The 19,538-nt window shown below is 55.5% G+C and overlaps 1 protein-coding gene across 8 annotated transcripts in view; it reads left to right on the top strand.

The window, feature by feature from the left end:
- RALGPS1 (Ral GEF with PH domain and SH3 binding motif 1) overlaps window positions 1–19,260 on the top strand; it is a 288,495-nt gene extending 269,235 nt beyond the window's left edge. For 4 of the 8 annotated variants that reach the window (XM_060101205.1, XM_060101204.1, XM_060101198.1 and 1 more), the window contains 5 exons: window positions 8,823–8,906; window positions 10,305–10,410; window positions 12,115–12,207; window positions 12,382–12,487; window positions 14,266–14,437. In XM_060101205.1, coding sequence (XP_059957188.1) covers window positions 8,823–8,906; window positions 10,305–10,410; window positions 12,115–12,207; window positions 12,382–12,487; window positions 14,266–14,426 — 550 coding nt within the window. In that variant the 3' untranslated portion in view covers window positions 14,427–14,437. Of the gene's footprint in view, window positions 1–272; window positions 347–8,822; window positions 8,907–10,304; window positions 10,411–12,114; window positions 12,208–12,381; window positions 12,488–14,265; window positions 14,438–18,432 lie in introns of those variants that run through there. The other 4 variants (XM_060101200.1, XM_060101207.1, XM_060101203.1 and 1 more) reach the window with 3 other exon arrangements.
- The last annotated feature ends 278 nt before the right edge of the window (window positions 19,261–19,538 follow it).

The raw sequence follows: 19,538 nt of genomic DNA, 5'->3' as shown, positions 1-19,538 counted from the left end.
GGCTCGTTCGTTCCTTCGTTCACTCATCCTTTCCCTGTGTTCACTCGTTCACTCATTCATTCAAAGCTGTTTATTAAGCAGTTGCTCCCTGCCAGACACCTTGCCAGTCACTGAGGGTGGCAGATCCGGTTCCTACTAAGCACCCACGGCTGAGATCAGAGCTACCAGAGAGGAAGGTGGAGAGAGAATTCCCGCTCAGGGAGACGGTGCTGTGCTCCACTCGGGGGAAACACCAAATGCTGCAGCGTTTCTCTTCTGTCTCTTTCACTTAGGATCTAGCATTAGACCCGCTCTCCATCTGAATGTCTCTCACAGGACGCTGGGTGGGCTTTCTGGCAAGCGCCGGTCTCACAGACAGCTGCCCTGTGCAGGTGTCCAGCCCCGCCTCCAGGAGAATGGCCTGTCCCTCACCTCCTGGGGACCCAGCTCCCGGTCCGGCCCCTTCTTGCGGAGGGGAACAGGAGACCATCACCTGCTTTGGAAGATGCTGGTGGAGCTAGGATGTCCCCTCTGGCGCCTTCCGAGACCCAGGGCGGTCCTGACGGTCCAGACGCCAGCTGCCCCTCAGCCTCCAGCTCCCGCGGCCCAGCCTCCAGTTTCCATGTCCATCCTGCACTGGCCTCTTCTCATGTCCCCCAGAAAGAGTCCACTCCCTCAAAAGCATGTGAGCGTTCTAGACTTTCCTGAAGACCCCACGGGAGACCCGGAGGGGATTTATCTCACACGCTTTCTCTCACGGTTCAGTGGCCACAGTTTCTGTTGCTGCCTGGGCCCCCTTATTCCTAACCTCCGCCCGCCCAGAGCCCAGGCCCACGGGACCTCCGTCCACGCCGGCCTCCCCCATGCCACGTTTCCCCTGCTCACTGAAGGGGAGCAGATTCCCTCTTCCCCGGGAGCCAGGCCTCACTCTTCCTGGCCCCAGGGACCAGCGGCTGTCCCCAAGGAGCCTCCCCTGCCGGGCTCCCCGCCCGCTGTTCCCAGCAGACGCTGTAAGAACCCGCTCTCCCTGCATCTTTACACTTGCATGGGTGGACGGTGGCGTCAGAACCAGAGACAACGGTGCAGGAGAGGGCTGGGCCAGCCCCCCCAGAGGAGGAGGTCCTGTCTGTTCCAGTCCCCAGAGGCCAGGCTGGGAGAGGGGGGCAGCACTTTGCCCCACAGCCCTGAAGCTTACAGGCCACAACCTTCAACTGACTTGCCCCCCAGCCCTGGTGACAAGCTTGGCCTTGGCCAGGAAGAGACATGGAGCCAAATACCAGCATGCAGGGCCAGGAGGCCCAGGCCAGCGACCTGCCGCCGGCACACACCCCTCTGTTGGTCTCAGGGCACGTCATAGTTAGCCTTTATGCTGCTGTGAACAGGCGGGTAGGATGGTTCTCGTCTGGCCAAGGGTGGGATCGTGTGGCCCATCTTGCGAGTTTGCCTTTCCTGATTCACTCCCCTGGACGTTTCAGCCCTGTGGCCCCCAGGCATCCTTGGGTGGCAGCCAGAGCTCAGGCTGCGCCCAGGGCTTCCTGAAGTGGCCAGCCTTAAAGAGCACCCACTTTGGAGCCCCCAGAGTCCCGGGACCCGTCCGGCTGCTCTCTGGTGGAGTGGCCGCACCCAGCCACTGTTCCTGCTGGGACCGTGGAGGGTCCAAAGAGCCAAGGGGGCCTTCTGCCGCTGCTCTCACCCTCCTGCCCCTCATCCAGCTCAGCCTCAGCAGGTCGCAGGGCCCGTGGCTGAGGAGGGACGGGAAGAGAAGGGAACCCTGAAGCGGCCAGACCCTGGGCAGTGCTGGTCGTTTCTCAGCCCCCAGGCGGCCCCCAAAGACCCTCCCTATCTTCAGGGCCCAGAATGAGGACAGAGTGGTGGTCCTGGGTCAGGGCCCTGGGGAGCCAGAGGCCGGAGTCTCTGGGGAGGGGGCAAGGGTGGGACGCCCCTCACGTCCCTGACCTGATGTTTTCTCACCTGTGTTCTGGGAGTGGGACAAAGGCAGGAGAGCCCTGTGTCACATCTGCTTTCCCAAGGAGGCAGGGAGGTGGCCCCGGAAAGGCATTTTCAATGCATCCTGGATGAAGTGGAAGGTGGGAACTGTGGACGCTGCACCAGGCTGGCCTCAAGCAAACCTCAGCCTCCTCAGAAATGGAACGGGCAGTGGGGAGAGTTAGTCAGGCCTGTCCGTAAGAGGTAACAGCTGCTTCTTTACGCCTGCATTGGCACTGAAGTGAGAACAAGAATCTCAGTGTAGGAGTTAAACATTTTAAATGAAGTTTTTACAGAGAGCGAAATGGGTGATGGGGATGAACACATATGTGTGTATGTCTGAAGGTACATAATATCATTCCTCTTGGCTGTCTCTGCTTGTAGAGTTATTGAGAGACTTTATTTTCTTTTTCTGTATTCTCCAAATTTTCTACAATGGGTAAATGTTTCTTTTTCACCCAGGAAAAAAATAACATTTAACTTTCTAAAAGAGGGTGTAATCAGAAATGTTTCCTGGTCACTTTTTAAGGGGTGAAATATGAAAGCACGTCACAAAGTTCATTCCGAAATACTCAGCCATCCTTCTCCTCTAGTCTGACGTTGCCAGGCTGTGCAGAATGGCCTTCTCACATGACAGACAGGCCAAACTATGGGTGGGGGAGAGACTAGGAGGCCGAGGGGTCCTTGGAGGAAGCCCCTCTGGTGGGAGAGGGAAAGAGAGCAGGAGAGGAAAGGGCACCAGCCCCCTGAGAAGCAGAGCTGTTCGTCCTCCTTCCTGTGGAGGCCGAGCTGCATCAGGGGGCCGGTCACAGCTCATGGCCGAGGTGGGAGACAGAGATTCAGTCCACGATGCCAGGTGCACAGGGGGTCATGAAGAGGATGCGACGGGAAAGCCCAGCAGGGGGACCTGAGTCAGACTGGGGGTTCAGGGGTGGCTTCTGGTAGAGGCAGTGGTTCAGCAAAAGCCGAGGACATTGGGTGAAGAGGACCACAGTGGGCCCTCAAGGGGGGTCCTGGGACCTGAGGAGGCTGCGAGGCCTGAGTCGTGTCCAAGGAGGGGAGAGGTGGCCCAGGGAAGCTGCGTGCCCCTGAGACTCTGCAGGAGGGGTGGGCTCCGTGATGAGCCCTGGTCTCTGAAGTTCTGAGTGTGCCTCTGCAGAGAGAGGTCGTCATGACTTCTGGACACTGTCAGCAGCGTTGGGGGGTGGAGAGGTGGGCAGGGCTGAGGTCAGGGCTGCTTCTTCTCTCAGGGACCTTGGGCATGTCTCTCAAGCTCTCTGAGCCTCAGGTTCCCCAGCTCTACAGGGAGGATGCTCACAGGAAATACTGGACACATAGATGCAGTTGCTCCTGTCGGGGAACTTACTTTGGGATGTGTGTGAATTTCGCTCAGTAGGAACTTCTCGCCAGCAAGCAAGAGATCCCGGAGTCTAAGGCTGGGTGGGACGAAGAGAAAATTTCCCACATGGCAGTCGTCATGGGGTGGATGGGCTACGGTGCAGGCAAGTGTCTGCCAGCCCTGCTGGCCTCCAGGGTGACTCTGAACTGCGGGGAAGGCCCCTTTAAGAGGGTGCTGTCGACAGTTGGCCTGTAGGTGCTCTGGGGTGTAGAGTAGGTTGGGTGACACAGTTTCCGCACTGTGCTGTCTTTAGCCTATGAAATCTTCTAGCATCCTTAGGGAGACCCCAGGAAAGTGGAGTCATGGCATCAGAGCCCCAGGCCTGCTACCCTCAAGTCAGAGTCTTTAAAACACTCCTTTTCCTCCTGGAGAAGGTCAGAGGACTCTGGTAGATGCCTTGGGATTGCCAGGGTTCAAGGGTGCCTCTTGGGCCCCAAACTCTGCAGCATGTTAGGAGAGGGAGGCGAAGTTCTGGGGGCGATCCTGGAGGCAAGGGGTCCACTTCAACTGAAGTGCAGCCATGAGGGTGGCTGTTCTCAGGGTGACCCTCATAGAGGGCCTCACTGCCCCACCCCCATCCCCTGTGGCTGAGGCCCAGGAACCCCCCAGGCTGGTGGCCCTCCCCTTCCTACCCCTCAGTCTGGTTCCCCGGGTCCATCCCGCTGCTCCATTCTGCTGCTCTGCCTTGGGTGACAGCCCAGTTGGGTGATGTGCCAAGCTTCTGATTTTGGTTTTCCCCAGAGATGACCTCTCTTGCCTTGTTGTCAGCATCAGACACTGACGTCTGGTGAGTAAGGCTCCACCCAGGAGCTCAGGCCCCTCTGGGAGAGAAAAGCGGGCAACAGTCCCTGGCCTTTTGCTTGATCCTGTCCTTGGACCCTGACAGACAAGGGCTGGGCCCTGTCTGCTAGCTGCTGCGACTTCACAGGTAGCTGAGAAATCTCTGCCCATAGCCTCTCTGTCCAGCACCTACAACCTCTCAGAGTCAGGTCCTAGAAGGTGGACAGGACCCTCCTTCCGTCTGGTGTTGACCCTTCTCCATGCATACCTGCTATGCTCTCCTCTCCTTCTGCAGCCCAGATCTCTAGACCTCTCGGCTCACACTGGGGAAGCTTGATGCCTCATAGCTCCCAAGTTTACATGTTATAGCTTCAGCAAGCCACAGAGCCTGACTATCAGCCTCTCAAATCTGGTTCTTAATTGCCAAGATAGAAAACCTGATTGACCTGGCTTGGCTCAGGGGTGGTTCTGTCCCCTTAGCTAAGCATGCAGTGCAGATATGGCTCCTAGGGACCCATTCAGTGGATCAGGGACGCTACCCAGAGAAAAATGTGATTTCCAGGCCGCAAAAACCCTTTAACAAGTACTGCAGGAAGGGACATCCCAGGCCCAGCAGAACTTAGGGTGGCAGCTTCCTGCCTGCAGATGAGGGTAAGTCATTAGGTAGCGGCAAGGACCAAGACCTCGTCCAATGGGATGGCCTCCCAGCAAGGGTTTGCTGGTGCAGGTGGACACTGTTGATGAACAGCATCACTTGAACCCTTCCACAGGTACACTCCTACCAGGGGCCCTGTGCACTTGAGCCTGAAGAATGGTGGGGGGGGCTGGTACTTCCACTAAGACAAGATTACTGAGGCCTCAGTGTAATTATTATCCAAGACTTCTCCTGGCTCCCCACTCCTGGGCCAGCAACAGAGACTCAGGGCTTTCTGAAATGTAACCCCCAAGATACCTGCCACCTAATGTGTACCTAGAAAACTACTGAGGAGACGATGCCTTTCAGACCTGCCTCGGCCAGTCTGAATTCTCATGATGCTGTTGGCCTAAGCAGGACCCTGGCTGCTTCCACCTTAATGGCACCAACCATCTTCCTTTTCCCTATGTTGTGACCTTGGGCAAGTTACTCCACCTCTCTAAGCCTCAGACTCCTTGTCTATAACGTGGGGATAAGAACAGTGCCTGCCCCACAGTATTGTGTGATTAAATAGGATAGTGAACGAGTACTGCTTAGCACGTTGCCTGGTACCCATCCTCCCCGTCATCACCATCATCCCATCCTTTGATCATCCTGATCCTCATCATCACCATCCTGTCCCCATCATCATCATCTTTATCATCCCCATCATCTTCATCATCATCATCATCTTCTTCTTCTTCTTCTTCTTGAACACACTTTGGGACTGAGGTGTTCTACTTGGTTGCCAGCCCACAGCTTCCCCAGACCAGACTTCCCATGAGGAGGGTGGCCTACTGCAGCCCTCTTCCCCCACTCCTCCTCAAGATCTATCCCTGAGAGGGAGCAGTAGAATGGCCTTCCTGGGATACATTCTGTTCAGCCACTTGTTCCCAGTATGTTGCTGGGAAAGGTATCTGTGGTTCTGGAGTTGGGAGGCCCCATCAATTGGAGAAATGCCTTTATTTCTGGAGTTCACCAGATACCACTGCCCACTCATTTTGCATTTTCTGGCCGTGAACATTCAAATAACAAATCTTCTCAAAGCACTGGAAGTGGTTCCAGTGGCTGAAGATCCTGGCTCCTCTGTGCTGATGCTAGCCTGCCTGGGCCCAGCCAGAGCCGCCCCACCTGTCACAGCCCTCCTCCAGCCCTGCAGTGCTTGCCTTGGGAGGGAAGGCTGGCCACCACCCTGCCTATAGTCTCCTAAAAGCTGGCCTTGGGGAAAAGTCACCGTTACACTGCACTTCAAAGCCAGCGTCACTCCCCAGGCTCCAGGTGGAGCAGGCTCTGACCTCCCCCACCCGGAGCAGCTTGACTGATGCGGGCCCTTGGCTCACATGGAAAAGACATCCTCCCTATGTGAGCACTTGTGTCTCCATCCCTAATGACAGGCCAATGTGTGGCTTCACCTCCTTGAGCCCCAGTTTCCTCATCTAAGACAGAGTGAGAACAGCGCCCCTCACAGAGCTGGGAGGAACGGTGTGTGAAAGCACTTAGCCACCTCCTGATAAGTGGGCGATAAATGGCAGCTGCTCCTAAATGCCAGGCAGCCAGAACCACCAGGAGAAGACTCCCATCAGGGGAGTCAAGGGACCAGGGACCTGGGAGGTGGCCCCACCCCAGGAGATCCAGGGGTGTGGATCTACAAATCTGTGGCCATCCAGCCTCACAGACACTGACAAAGCCCGTCCAGCGTGAGCTGCAGCAGAAACCTGTGAGTAGGGGTGCCTCTGAGAGCGGATTGCCGGGAAGACGCCCACATGGTGCTGGTTCCAAACGAGGACCCTGTCCCCATGGCGGACTCCTCCCCATGCGACAAATCAACCTCTCTCCCACCCTGAAAACTGTGGGTTCAAATGCTGACTTACTTGGCTCATGCCTCGGTTAAGTGTCTTCACATCACTGAGCCTCCGTTCCCCATTCTGGGGAGGATGATGGTGCTGAAACAAAGCTCCCGTGAGATCATCAGTGGCCTGACACATAGGAGCGGTCATTAACTAGTGACTCTCCCGTGAGCCTCCCCGTGACCCCCGGCGTCCCTGCGCTGCCCCCAGCAGTCCACTGACCTTGGGAGCACCTCCTTTAGGAAGAGTGTGAGGAAAGACTGCTTAAAAGCCTAGACTGGTTGGAAGACGCTGATTTAAAGCTCTCCGTCAACAAACGTCAGTCCTGCCAAACGTCTGCTAAGTGTGCAGCCACGGAGTGTCTCAAGTGGAGAGAATGATCGAGAGACGGTAGCGGCACCAACCACATCGCCCCATCTGTGGAACAGTCCACTGTCGTCACACGTTTTCCTGGGGTATCAGGAACAAAGACTCATGAGAAGAAAGGTGGAGAAGAAGGGGCCGGAGGATCCAGCTCTGCCAAGGGAGGCTCCATCTCCAATTGCAAACAGACGGCGGCTCAGAGCGGGAATCCAGGTCAAACGAGGAGACATCCTCCGGACACCACCCGGGCATCACCGTCAGACCCTGCCCTGACTCATAAGCGATCCCGGTTACAGCTGGGGAGGGGAGCATCCCTGGAGGCAGTCTGTTGGCGCTCTGCACAGCCTGCTCAAGCACGGGGATGTGACGTGCCGTGGTGTCATGCCCAGCTGTGAAGAGAGGGAGGAGGTGGTGTGGCCTGTAGGCTGCGAGGTGAGCGTGTCGGGACCTCTGAGCCACGGCTCGTGGTGCGGGTGGGGTGGGCCTGTGACCATCATCTGTCACGAGGGTTGGGTGGGGAATGGGCTGAGACCCATTACGTTCGAGGACTTGGGGGACCCAGCACATGCTGCAGCTCTTTGTCACCTAAAGAGGAGTGGCTGATGGACGAAAGGGACAGGGTCCCAGGGCAGTCGACCTGGAGGACCATCAGACTCCCACCAGCCCTGAACGTGGGCTTCTGGACAGCAAACCCAAGATGGTCATCAAGAACAGTTCCTTCCTGAGTGGAGGATGGAGGGGCGGAGAGCAACACAGCCCCCTCTCGGAGGAACCTGAGCTCGGTGATGGCGCGATGCACCTGCTGCAGTGAATGACGATGACCCCACACCACCCCCCAGGTGTCCAGTGCCACAGGGGAACGTGGCAACCTGGGACTGGCAGTGGACAACAGAGGGAACACTTGAAATGGACGTCTGGACCTTGTCTGGCTTTATAAATTGGGTTGCATCATTGTTTGGCCAATGGAAAGCTATAGCCCAGGGATAGACCATGCTGCAGGGGTGGGGAGAAGGTGGAGGATCAAGTAGACACAGGAAGTCATTCTGCCAAGAGAGGAGAAGGATAAAGAGAGGAAGATGGAAGCCTTCCCTCAAATAGGTTAAGATCCCCACCTACCCTGGAAGCTACATCTTCCCCTGGAAAGGCTCACTGCTGGGGAACTACAGGTGAGAGAGCGGCCTGATGGGCAGCCCACGGAGAGGTCCTGGAGCACCAATTCTTGGACACTGCAGCAGGTCACAGAGCAGGTTTGCAGGGAACCATCTGGGACCAGCAAAGAGACTGTCCGATGGAGAAGACGTAGCAAACAGAGGAATTCAGTAGTGTCCGGGTGAATAATGATGCTACACATGACCCACCCCATCCCCACCCTGGGCCAACATGCAAGACAGCCCACAATTCTGTGTCTGTGCACTTTTAATTGGATTGACCATGGAATATTTGGGCTACACAGCATTTTCTCTCAACCTCACATTGGGATAAGGGGTGTGCCTGGATCTTAGTCATCCCCTTGACACTGGAAGAAAGGTGAACATTCAGTTAAAAGGTTAAGGAAACACTTACCTGGAGACTTGGGGACTCGCCCTGATGGAGGCTCCAGGGGTGTTGTGTTCACTAACCTAGCAGCTCCAGCTGTGCCCCAGATGTGCTTGCAGTGTGACTGAGGAGGCTGGGGGAAGAGTTGGGGCTGAGGCTTCCTGAGCTAATGACCACATAGTCTGCGATGCCCTCGCCTTCTTCAGGAGTAGCTGGTCTTTCCAGGCTGTTGCTAAAACTCAACCCTTTTCCTCTGAAGCAGGGGACGTCTCTATGCCACGCTGGGGCCCAACTGGCGGGTTCCAGTTCGGAATTCTCCCAGAACCCGGAGCTGCGTCTACAGGTATTCATTTATTCATGTGATCATTTATTCGACAAGTAGCTCTGTGGTGCTTGCTGGGTGCCAAGCACTGTGCTTGATGCTGCCGACGAGACGGACTCAGCCTCTGCCTCAGCCTGTAGGGCTTTTGCTTCAGGAGAGCAGAAACGGAACAGAAAATCACGGGTGCCGATGGTCCAGAGAGGAGGCCTCCCTGGAGAAAAGACTGGAAGAGTGATAGGAATCAGCCAAATAAAGTGAAGAGAGGTGTAGGGGTAAGAAGAGTGCCTGCAGCCCAAGGGACAGCCCATGGGGCCGTGAGGCAGGAAGAGCTGGGGGATTTGGGGAGTGAAGGAAAGTCCACGTTGTAAGAAATGAGCCGGGGAGAGGGTGGCAGGTGAGGCCAGAGAGGTGGGCCAGAGCCACGTCCAGCAGGGGGAGAGGATGGTGGTCTCAAAGGCACTGGAGGGGTTGCCTGGGGGTGGGGGGAAGGTATCGGCAGGGCCAGGTCATGCTGGCCACGGTGTGCAGGGCGCATGGGAGGAAGGGAAGCGTGGACGCAGGGAGGTCAGGCGAGAGTATTGGGCAGTCGTTCAAAGGATGACCAAGTTCTGGCCTGAGGTGGGGGGAGTGGGGTGGCTGAGACGGGCATATTTAGGGCATGGGATCAATGAGTCCTTGGGATTGATGAGGTTTCGGGGGTGAACTGATGAGAGGAGAGAACCCCCAGGTTTCTGGCTCCTTCAGCCAGTGGATGGTGATGCCTTCCACTAGGATGCGGAGGGAGCGCTGCTCGGCTTTCATGCAGGGTTGAGGGAGGTGTCTATGGGAGGTGCCTATCCAGGGAGCTGAAGCTGATGCTTAGGAGAGCGGCCTGGGCTGTGCTGCACTTGGACTCTTCACCTGTAGGTGGCGCCCGAATCCCCATGGCAGAGGGGGAGAGAGGAGCCCTGTCGCAAAGGCGCAGGGCGTCGGGGTTTGGGGCCGCTGCCCCCCTTCTTACTCCATCCCCTCCACTCCCACTTCCTCGCTGCTCCTGCCAACACAGGAAGGAGGAGGTGCTGCGCAGGCCCCAAGCTCCGCAGGTGGAGAGGAAGCTCCGCAGGTGGAGAGGATAGGGTACGGGTGCTGCTGGGGGCCTGGGTTACAGGGAACGTGGGCACCAAACCTAGAGCCGCTCAGCACTCAGAAAGACGAGGGAGGTGCAAGTTCTCAGCTGTGGGTGAGCCCAAGGCCACCGTCCTTCAGGTTTTCCGGGCCCTCGGGGCCCTCCCCTCCCCAGCCTTGCCCAGCACTGTTGAGTCCTTGTCCTGTGGCGCCATTACGGACACGGCAGTGGGGGACCCGTGGGCCCCAGTGGGTGAGAGGGTGCCTGACCTCAGCTCCTCCAAGGCGATGTCTGACTGGTGGTCTCCCCCGCAGCCCCACCGGCCCGTGCATCTGTACGCTGGGGAGCTCGGTGGCGGTCCCCACCATGGAGGGGCCTCTGAGAAGGAAAACTCTGCTCAAGGAAGGACGGAAGCCCGCGGTGAGTGCAGAGACACATCTGTCTAGAGGCGGCATGGGAGGGCATGGGCTCCAGAGACCGGCCGACCAGGGTTCCAATCCAGTTGTGCCACTGAGTGGGCAGGGCCTCAGTTTCCACATCTGTAAATTGGGATAAAATAGTCCCTACATCCTGGAGGACTTGGCAGGACTGTCACGTGTGTGGCCCTGCACACATTGAGCAGATGGTGAATGGGACTGTGCGATTATCTTGAGGGCAGGTGGAGGCCTGGAGACCCTGGGAGTCAGGGTGGGTACTGTGCCTGAGACGGGCAGCACGGCCTGGGTGGTATCCCGATGCAGATCTCCTCCCCCTTTGGCAGCATCATGAAACGCGTGGTGGAAAGGACAGGGACAAGGAATCAGGAGGCCTCTCAGGCTCCCCCATCAGCCACTGGGTCACCACGTGCTGAACCCAGATGTCCCTGGCTCCATGACCCCTCAGCCGCTTGCCAAGACCTCTTTGTTCTACGGAGCATCCACAGCAAGCTGCCTGCAAGCCCGCCTGTGAGCTGCATCTCCAGGCAGCATCTGCCCGTGTCTGCTCTGGCCTTCCTCTCCTGCCCTGGCTGCTGCTTGCCCCTGTCCACTGCCCACAAAGCCACTTGGAGATGCCCCCTCCTACCGGCGCCCAGTGTGAAGATGCCAGGCCCCTAGCCCAGGTGCTGCTCTAGAAGCTCCCCTGTCTTCGGGTGCTAGGTGGTTCTTGGGTGAGAAGAGTCTTCATCCCAGCCCTGGGCCACACTCTGGCCCTTGGACCCAGAGTGTCACAAAGCATCCTGCGACATGAGGCCCTATATCTGGTCTGCTGTACAGACCTGCTTGCTGCCCTCCTGGACCCAGAGTCCAGGCTCCAGTCATTCTGGGGCCAGAGCGAGACACTGTTTTCCCGATGCTGGTTGGCCCGCTGGTGAGCGATGAAGTTAATCCAGGGGGTCATGACCCATATTTCTGAGTTGGATAGAATAGACTGGAAAATGTCGGAGTTTCTTACACATAATAAAAGTGAACGTTGTTTCATGAAGCTTCTTTCAGTTCAACATACATATGCACGTGTGTTGTACACACCTGTGGGTGTTGTCAAAAAGGTCTGAAAGCCAGTGCTTTCACCATCTGAGGTGACGCAGTTCCCCCACCAACCCCGCGCCACCCCCCCACCCCGCCAGTGTGAACAGGAGCCTTGTAGGTCGTGATGCAGAGCAGTCTGCTTCATGCCTAGAGAAACAAAAGCCACACCTGCAGCTTGGCCCTGCCAGGCATCCCCACTTCAAAGTGCTGCCATCCGCTCGCAGCCAGAGCACCCCATCGCAGACATTATGGTTCTTCTAGGTTATGGTTTAGCTTGTCCGTGTTTTGAAACTCTTTTTCCCCAGGACATTCTTGGGTTCAGGTCACCTGAATACATAAAAGCTGTGCCTTGGCACTGCCCTAAACAAGGTGGGAAAAGGAAGGGCTCTTGGGGTAAAGGAGAGGGAGGGCTTAGGGCTGATGAGCTGCTGAGGAGTCTCCCTCCTCTGGGCCCTGGGAGGAGTGGCACTGAGGGGTGGCGGGCAGGGACGAGATGAGGCCTGTGCTGGCACCGCTCGGGAGGAGGGGCCCCCCCTTTCCACCCATGTAGCTGGGTCTCTAGTCAGGCAGTGGGGGACTCTGCCCCTCCCCGTGTGACATTGTCACTCTGCCTCTGCAGCTGTCCTCGTGGACCAGGTACTGGGTCATACTCTCAGGATCCACCCTCCTGTACTACGGAGCCAAGTCCTTGAGGGGCACAGACAGAAAACACGTACGTTCCACGAAAGGCCTCTCTGTGCTGGCACTTCGTTTGGTGTGAAGTGCAGGGGGGTGGCTGGAGGTGGGCAAGGCGGCGGGAGTGGAAGGAACCTCGCCTGGCCGAGCTCGGCCTTCCCTGGGGAGCGGAGGGTGTGGGCCTCACGGCTATGCTGTTGTTCCTCTGCAGTATAAATCCACACCTGGCAAAAAGGTCTCCGTCGTGGGCTGGATGGTGCAGCTGCCTGATGACCCTGAGCACCCGGACATCTTCCAGCTGAATAACCCCGACAAAGGTAGGCAGCAGGCCAGCGCTGGGTGCCTGCAGCTTCTCTCTACCCGCTTTCTTCTGCTGCTAAATGTGCATTTTGAAACAATAGGGACTTCTGAGGCTGCTGCTTTCCTTTTGCTTTAGGCTCTGATGTTCACAGGGTCCCTCGTTGGTCCACAAAAGCTGCTTAGATCGTGGTGGGCGTGTCCACTGAGCAGTGTGCATGGCACGTGGCAGCCGGAATCCTTTTCCCCTATGGCTACTGGGGCCCATCACCCCTGGAACTCTAGCCTCAGGGTCCTGGAATGAATACATAGTGCTGGATGAGGCAGCGACCATGCGGCTGGAGGAGTCTTGGGTGTTGGGAGATTTCAAGGACACCCCAGCGTTGCCTGTGCCATGAGACTCTGGCAGTGTCCTGCTCCAAGGCCAAATCAGAGAAGAACCCTTCTATAAAAGCTCCAACTTTCACTTGCTCAGTCATCTCCCGGTTCCTCCTGGTTTTATACTTCCCCCATGACCATGCTGAGAAGAAGGAGAGGTTCTGCACTGAGGTTCAGGATAGGCCATGCTAACCTCCTTGGCAGCCTATGTCACATGACAAAACCCTGGATTTCCTGGGTATCCTAGCTAGGCAAGTTCACTGGAGCTGTAAAGACCCTGAGCATCTTCACACCTTCACAGGAATGTTCTAATGCAGGGTTCATGTACCTACGATTGCCCAGGGATCTTGTAAAAATTCAGATTTGGATTCAGTGGATCTGGGGTGGAGACCAAGATTCTGTATTTCTAACAAACTCCCAGGTAATGCAGATGATGGTGCTGGTGGAGGGTCAGGGTTTGAATGTTGTTAGCTGGGAATTAAAGAAGTGAGAGCCTCGAGGGGCCCAGGGAATGGAGAGAGCTAAGTCCTCTGCTCTGCTTCTGAGTGACTGAAACACGTACGGCTATGCACACGTCATAGTGTTTCCTCAGGCTACTTACCATTTGAGTTTCTTCCGCGAGGCTCTGGGACCAGATTAGAGGTGGTTTCTTTAGGAAGTAAAGGTTGTACCTATACCAGCTTGACTTAAAGACTGTATGGTCATGGGGTCCACAGGCCATTCTCGGGGCTGAGCCCAGAGGAAAGCACTGTCCCCAAGCAGAGGGAAATATGACACAGCAGGTGGCCAAGGTCCATGGATAGAATGCAAAAGGTCTGTGAACTTGGGTGGGAAAAAATCACATCTCTGTTTCCCATGACCTCTAATTCCTTTAATTGTAAGTATTAAACTACTAACTAGAATGTTCACAATACCTGTGATTTTATCTGCAAGAGAAACCACGGATATTTTCATATCACGTATTATTGCAGATATCTTAGAATAGCATTTCTGTTCAGCTTGTTGCAGTTACAGTACAGTATCAGGCCTGCCCCCAGATCTTGTCATTAGCGCATTAATAAATAAGCACGTAGAGAATGATATCACTCATTTATTTTTTAGCAGTTTGGTAACTGTATTTCAGTATTATTGATTTTCTTTGTATTTTATTTTATGCATTTGGAACATAATTCTGAGAAGGGTCCACAGGCTTCACCAGAGCCAAAGGCACCATGGCCGGAAAAATGGTTAAGAGCCCTGGTCCAAAGAGACAGGTGGGGAGCACGGGAGCCTCCTCCTCTACATGCCCCGAGCTTGCCTTGGGCTGCTCCTGACCCTCCCTAGTTTAATTACCCAGGTCCACGTTTTATCTTCACGCCACAGTCACAGGCAGACCCTCTCATGTGACCTTCCTCTTAACCAGTGGTTTTCTACCCATCAGGCAATGTTTACAAGTTCCAGACTGGTTCCCGGTTTCATGCAATACTGTGGCACAAGCATTTGGATGACGCATGTAAAAGCAACAGGCCTCAGGTAAAGTCACCAAAGTCCTGCTTGTTACCTAAAATACCCTCTCCCACCCTCGGGACTAAGGGTCCATAGAAAACACACCTCCCTCCTTCCCCCAGAGCCTAACAGCTAAGCTCCCAGGCGCCTTCTTTTGATCAGCCTTTTCCCATGAGACAGGGCACCCACTGCCCCTCTTGGAACTAAGCCCAGCTTCAGACTAGAACTTTGAACCTGGCCCCTGTCTTTCCTACTAAAGGAAACGCCACAGAAACATCCATCAGAGATAGGTTACAGGTGGGATAGTGCCCCAAGGGTCAGGCTACAGCATCTACTGAGGTCACCCCCCGAAAGTTGATTCACGGGCAAACTCCAACCTGACAAAAGGGCCTCCCTGCCCCCGACAACCCTTAAGAATAATGATAATAATAGCTCATTTGTTGAGAAGCAACCATGGCTGCTGGTGAGTGGGGCTGTCCGGCCCCTTGGCATGCTTGAACCAATAGGACCTCTGGTCCGCCATGCCTGCCTGAGGCTCTGCTCCTGCCCCCCACTGCTGCCCCTCCCAGGACCAGGCTTCAGGAGAAATGCTTTACGTGCAGGAATTGGCCGAATCCTCCCAACATCCCTGTGAGGTAGGTTCCCATACTGTCTCCGTTTTATGCTGAGGACACTGAGGCTCAGAAAGTGGCAGACACTTGTTTAAGGCCCCATGGTGAGTAAGATCTAATCCCGGTCTGCCTGACACCAGAGTCTGTACTTGCCGGGTGGGGGTGGGCGGGGCGGGGACCTGGATTGCTCAGCCTCCTGCCGTCGAGCCAAAGGCCTGGAAGCACAGCCTCTGCTGTCCAGGCTTGCTAGAGGGGTGGCTGCTCAGCCCTCACACCAGCCCGGGCAGCAGGTGGGCTGCTGGGGCCAGGAGCACTGAGCTTCCCTGACCTGTTCCCCAGGGATGAGCTGGAAGAGGGGCTGGGGAGCTGGGTCCCTCTCCTCCATCTGGAGAGAGAGCGCCAGGGCTGGAATAGACTGGTGGCAGCTTTGAGGAAGAGGAAGGTGGTGCCGAGTTCACAGCAGGCGTGTGAGGCCCAGAGGGCAGGGGCTGCAGTGGTGCTGGTCACAGCATAGTCACAGACTTCCTGGCCCCTCAAAGCGGCTCTCATAAGGCAGAGGGAGGTCTCTAGTGGTGTGTCCCATGATTCTGTGCTCAGTTTGGGCCTATTCAGGATTTTCATCTGTAACATCGATGAGGACATATATAACAAGCTGATCAAATTCTACACGATAAGAAGCTAGACCCCAAAATTAGCAGAAAGTCCTCGACAAACTAAAACAGTAGGACAAGACTGATAAAGGGATAAACTTGAGGCACCACAGGGAAACTGAAAATAAATTGCATTCGAATCCCCCAGCTCACTTGCTAGAAATTTGTCTGGGGCATATGTGCACACATGCACACACAGGTGTATGGGTGAGAATGTCCACTGCAGCATTGTCCTTAATAGAAAGAGAAAAAAAAAAGCACCTGGAAACTCGGCAACCCTCAGTAAACCCCTATTGTGTACCCCCTGATCTGTGTGTGATCATCTGAGAGGGGCTCCAAGACATAAGTGAAAAAGTAAAGTGTAAAAACACGCGTAAGGGCAATCTCATTTGTGTTAAAATACACATGCACATTTATTATATGCATGTCGGTGCCCATAAAATGTCTAAAATGACGTACAAGAAACTACAGCCCTGCGGTCTCCAGAGTGTATTTTGTGCTTAAGCAAATGTAACTGCCCATGTCCACGATGGGGAGACCAGGGTCTTTGGTTGACGGTTACCTCAAGGCAATGAACAAGGTGCTGCTTCAGGTCACATTAAGAGGGGAAGAGCGTCCTGACCTCCTCCACCCTGGTCACTCCGTGCATGCCTGGGGCCCCTCCTTAGCTCTGAGAGCACATTGCGCTGGAGCTCACCTGCCGCACACAGGTGACCCGGAGGAGTGACAAGGACTGAGGTGGACCACACAGATGGTGGGGGGAGAGAGAGGCAGGGCCTCGGTATCTGCTCCACGGTGACAGTCGTGGCCCTGGTGGGAGGGGGCAGCCGGGAGCAGGGATGGCTGCCCTGAGCAAGTGTCCACTGGCTCTCTGGGGGTGGAGGCAGCCTGAGGGTAGCAGCAACTGCCCAGCAGGTAGCAGGGAACTGGGTCAGACCCACTTGCTAGAGGAGGTGTTTGGTCAGAAGGACAAATGGACTGAATTTCACGTCTGGCAAACGTGGTGTACCATGACAAGCTTTGGCAACGTTTAAGTATTTTTGTCCAGTTTTTAGACCTAAGGGAGACGGTCTTCTATTTTTTCTACTTTTTCCCCTTTTTATTTCTTTTTTTTTTTTTTTTTTTTTTTGCGGTATGCGGGCCTCCCACCGTTGTGGCCTCCCCCGTTGCGGAGCACAGGCTCCGGACGCGCAGGCTCCAGACGCGCAGGCTCAGCGGCCATGGCCCACGGGCCCAGCCGCTCCGCGGCACATGGGATCCTCCCAGACCGGGGCACAAACCCGTATCCCCTGCATCGGCAGGCGGACTCTCAACCACTTGCGCCACCAGGGAGGCCCCCCCTTTTTATTTCTAATTCACTTTCAAACAAATGTTCCCACTCTCTGCTTTATGTAATAAGAAAAAATTGGCAAAACGAAATATTCCACAGCAGAGGGTTATTGAAATAAACCACACTACCTGCATGTGATGGCATGCGATGAGGGCATTACAGAAATGCATCTACTCCTGTAGAAAATCTCAGTGACTAAGGTGACTTTTCTTTTTTGTGGAACTGCATTTCTTAAAATTGTGTGTGCTAGCACTGAATACACTTAAACTTGATTGATAGCATATGTGTAAGGTGTAAACCACAGCAATAAAGCAAACACTCGTGTACCCACCACCCAGTCTAAAGGCAGGACCTCCCCAGTCCTTGGAACTCCTCCCTTCCAAGGGCTTCTTCATAATTCTGTCTCCCTCCCGCTCACCTATGCGCCATAACCACTCTCCTGATTTGTTTGTTTACCATTCCTTTAAAATGTGAACACATGTATTTGATTCCTTAATGTATTGTCTGGGGTACATTTTTTAAAACTTTTTTTTAAATAATAGAACCATAACTGTATAGTTTCTTCTGTGACTTGCTTTTCTCCTACAGTATGTTCCTAAGATTCCTCTGTGTCAGTGTGCATAGCTGTCATTCATTTACTTGTAATTTTTTTTATCAGTTCTTCTGTCCGTGATCCCAAGAATGATTTCCTGCTTTTGGCTATTCTGAACAGTGCTGCTGTGACCGTTCTTATAACTGTCTCCCAGTGCAAGGAGATGCATTTTTTCCAATTCATCATTTTGACCAAATTGCCACCAAGATGGATTTGTTTTTGATGAAATTGCTTCTCATCAAATTTCCGGGAACCCCACGGCAGTGCTTGGGGAGGAGGCCTGGGGCTGGGGGCATGTCCGCAGCTTTGAGGGGAAGGAGAAACACCCTGACCTTGGGGCTGGTGGTCCCCCCAGTAAAGGTAGCTGGGATCTGGGCCTGGGGACACAGCATGGGGAGCCTTGGGGTTCCCGATATCCCCAAATTTCCCCCTTCTCCTTGTGCTTCCACTTGCCAACTCCTGCCACCCGCTAACCACCCCCGCTCCTCTCCAGAGGCATGTGCTTGTCCTGCAGGATTGGTCAGCTCTCCACTCCAAATGCACTTGTGCTTTGACCCAAGGATAGAGGTGGAGAGCGTGGGCGCTGGTGTCTTAGCCCTGTCACTCACCCGCTGTGTACTTCACCTCTCTAAGCCTCAGTTTCCTCATCTTTTTAATGGGGATAATTCCAGTACCTGCCTCCTGGGGTTGTTGTGAGGACTCAGGACACAATACAGATGCGGTACTCAGAGCCTTGCCTGGCACACAGCAGCCCCATAACACGTGGTGGCTGGTACCACTGCTGTGCCCTCTCCCCTTCCCCCACCACCCACTCATTCACAGACTGACTGGGAGAGGCCTGAACCCTTCCCTTAGGGACCACCCCCGTCCCCTCCTGAAAGGTCAGAACTTTGACAAGAGGCTGAGCTTTCTCTTCTAGGTACCTGCAAACCTTATGTCATTTGAATAAGTCTCTGCAGGACTTAAAGTGACTTCAGAGGCCTCTGGGAGCCGGCCTGGGACTGGTGGCGAAGTGCGTGTCCGGGGCACAGGCCTTTGGTGGGGTGCTGGGAGACTCAGAGCTGGACTCAAGGGGACATGGCCGAGGCCTCACAGTCCAGAGGGCTCCACCGGTGCGGGGGTCCGCCTGCTGATGCCCAGCCACCCCCATGACCCCCGTTCTGCAGCACCACCTCACGGCGCCACGATGGGTCCCCAGACTGTACAACCCGTCCTCCCTCCCTGGGCCCTCATCCGTCCACCAGCTGCTGCTGCGACCAGAGAGCATCCGTCCCACGTTGGGTCCCCAGTGCTTTCTCCTGCACAAAAGAGTGGACAGCGTCCCCCCGTGTGAGGGCTGGAGGAAAGGGACAGGCGGGGACTGGCTCCAGTGTGCCGGGTCTCTCGCCCACAGGGCTGCCTCAGATTTTGTACAACCCCGAAGCGTCCTCTGCGTGTGCGTGCCGTGTCTGTGTGCGTGCAAGCGAACGAGCGTGGACTCTCCGAGAAACATGCATTTTGGCACAAGACTCGCGACATCACACACTTCATTCTCTTTGAGGCCCTGCTTTAACCTTAAGCGATAGGCTGGTCCACCGAGGAAGGTCAGAGTGAGAGCCCAGATTCCTCCTGTGTTAAGGGTCCCTCGCATTCTTTTACTGTAAACAAACAATGCCTTAAATTGTGTCTTGTTTTCTGTTCCTATGGGTGCTATTCATCCGGAAGGCCTGCTCCCTGGGCCCCTGGGGCCCTTCCAGGCCTTGTTGCCGTCGGCTCTTCTGAGGCAAGACCCAGCTTCAGGACCGTGGACTGGGCCGGCACTGGCCTGCTTGCTTCCTCCCAGCCCCTCTCCCGCAGGGTCTGAAGGCCCCGCTCTTCTCACCCCTCCCCCCTCCCCCGGGTCAGCATGGGAAGTCGTGACGCCTTCTGCCAGCTTCTCGAGGCCGCCTGCACGCACGGTGACCTGACCGGCTGCTCAGAAGCTACTTTTGCACCGACCTCTCCCCGCCGAGCAAGGCTTTTGCTCCCATCCTCTCACCCCTTTGC

Source organism: Mesoplodon densirostris, chromosome 6, assembly GCF_025265405.1.
Source record: "Mesoplodon densirostris isolate mMesDen1 chromosome 6, mMesDen1 primary haplotype, whole genome shotgun sequence".
Taxonomy (NCBI): domain Eukaryota; kingdom Metazoa; phylum Chordata; class Mammalia; order Artiodactyla; family Ziphiidae; genus Mesoplodon; species Mesoplodon densirostris.
This window is presented reverse-complemented; position numbering and strand designations above follow the sequence as displayed.